Source organism: Galeopterus variegatus, unplaced genomic scaffold (genome assembly GCF_000696425.1).
Source record: "Galeopterus variegatus unplaced genomic scaffold, G_variegatus-3.0.2 Scaffold21704, whole genome shotgun sequence".
In the NCBI taxonomy this organism is placed as follows: domain Eukaryota; kingdom Metazoa; phylum Chordata; class Mammalia; order Dermoptera; family Cynocephalidae; genus Galeopterus; species Galeopterus variegatus.
The window spans coordinates 9826-10715 of NW_007747815.1; the positions used below are offsets into that span (position 1 = coordinate 9826).

General features: G+C 37.2%; 1 protein-coding gene across 1 annotated transcript in view; it reads right to left on the reverse strand.

The window, feature by feature from the left end:
- LOC103583325 (zinc finger protein 717-like) overlaps positions 1-461 on the reverse strand; it is a gene marked incomplete at both ends in the record, with an annotated part of 7467 nt that extends 7006 nt beyond the window's left edge. The window contains 2 exon segments of the mRNA XM_008564673.1: positions 2-68; positions 305-461. Of these exon segments, the coding sequence (XP_008562895.1) occupies positions 2-68; positions 305-461 (224 nt within the window).
- Positions 462-890: the final 429 nt, after the last annotated feature.

Below are 890 nucleotides of genomic sequence, written 5' to 3' on the forward strand. Positions count from 1 at the left end.
GTCTATTGTCCTTTGCTCTGCTTCTTGCTGAAACTTGAAGACCACTTCAGGTTTGGTAATGCAGTACCCTTTAATGGATAATAACAGGGACTTTACAAAATTGTCAGGTTCTTGAAAGGATGACAAGAGCTCACCTTAAGAGGCTATGAAATGACAGGGTGAATTTCAACGTTTCTATGGAGAGGGATGATGCATTCTTTATGGAATAAAATCCTACCTAAATAACATTAAATCTTTTAAGTGGTTCCTTCATGTACCATACCCGAAGAAAGTACTACCCCTGACACTGAGGAGTTTCACTCACCCAATGACACCAGGTTGCTGTATGTCTCCAGCATCACATTCCAGTACAAAGTCCTCTGTCCATCATCAAGGTCCTGCCACTCCTCCCATGTGAAGTACACAGCAACATCCTCAAAAGACACTAACCCCTGTAACAGCACATTTCTCCTCAACTCAAGTCACCAGACCTGGTTCACAAAATGGAAATCTGGAACTTCATAATTCTGTGGGTGCATGTACATATGTATCTTACAACAGGTACAGTATTCCATATGGTAGAAGAAAGAAAAATCACAAGAAGATTCTGCAACTGTAATGAATTATTAATTACAAAAATTACTACTACAAACCCACTTTACAGATCTAGACCATCATTCTTGCTACAGATAAAAGGATGAAGAAAATTCAACTCCTCCAAGGAATCTATGATATTGTATGAAGACATAAGTATAAATACTTACCTGAAAAAAAAGTGTGAGTTGAACCAATTTAGAACCAAATTCAATATAGACTGGCATAGAAAGAATGAAAAAATATACTTCTATTTTGTGTTCAGTTTCAACTCCACTGATATGTCAAAGATGCTTAGCCTTTCCATGTAAAGTATT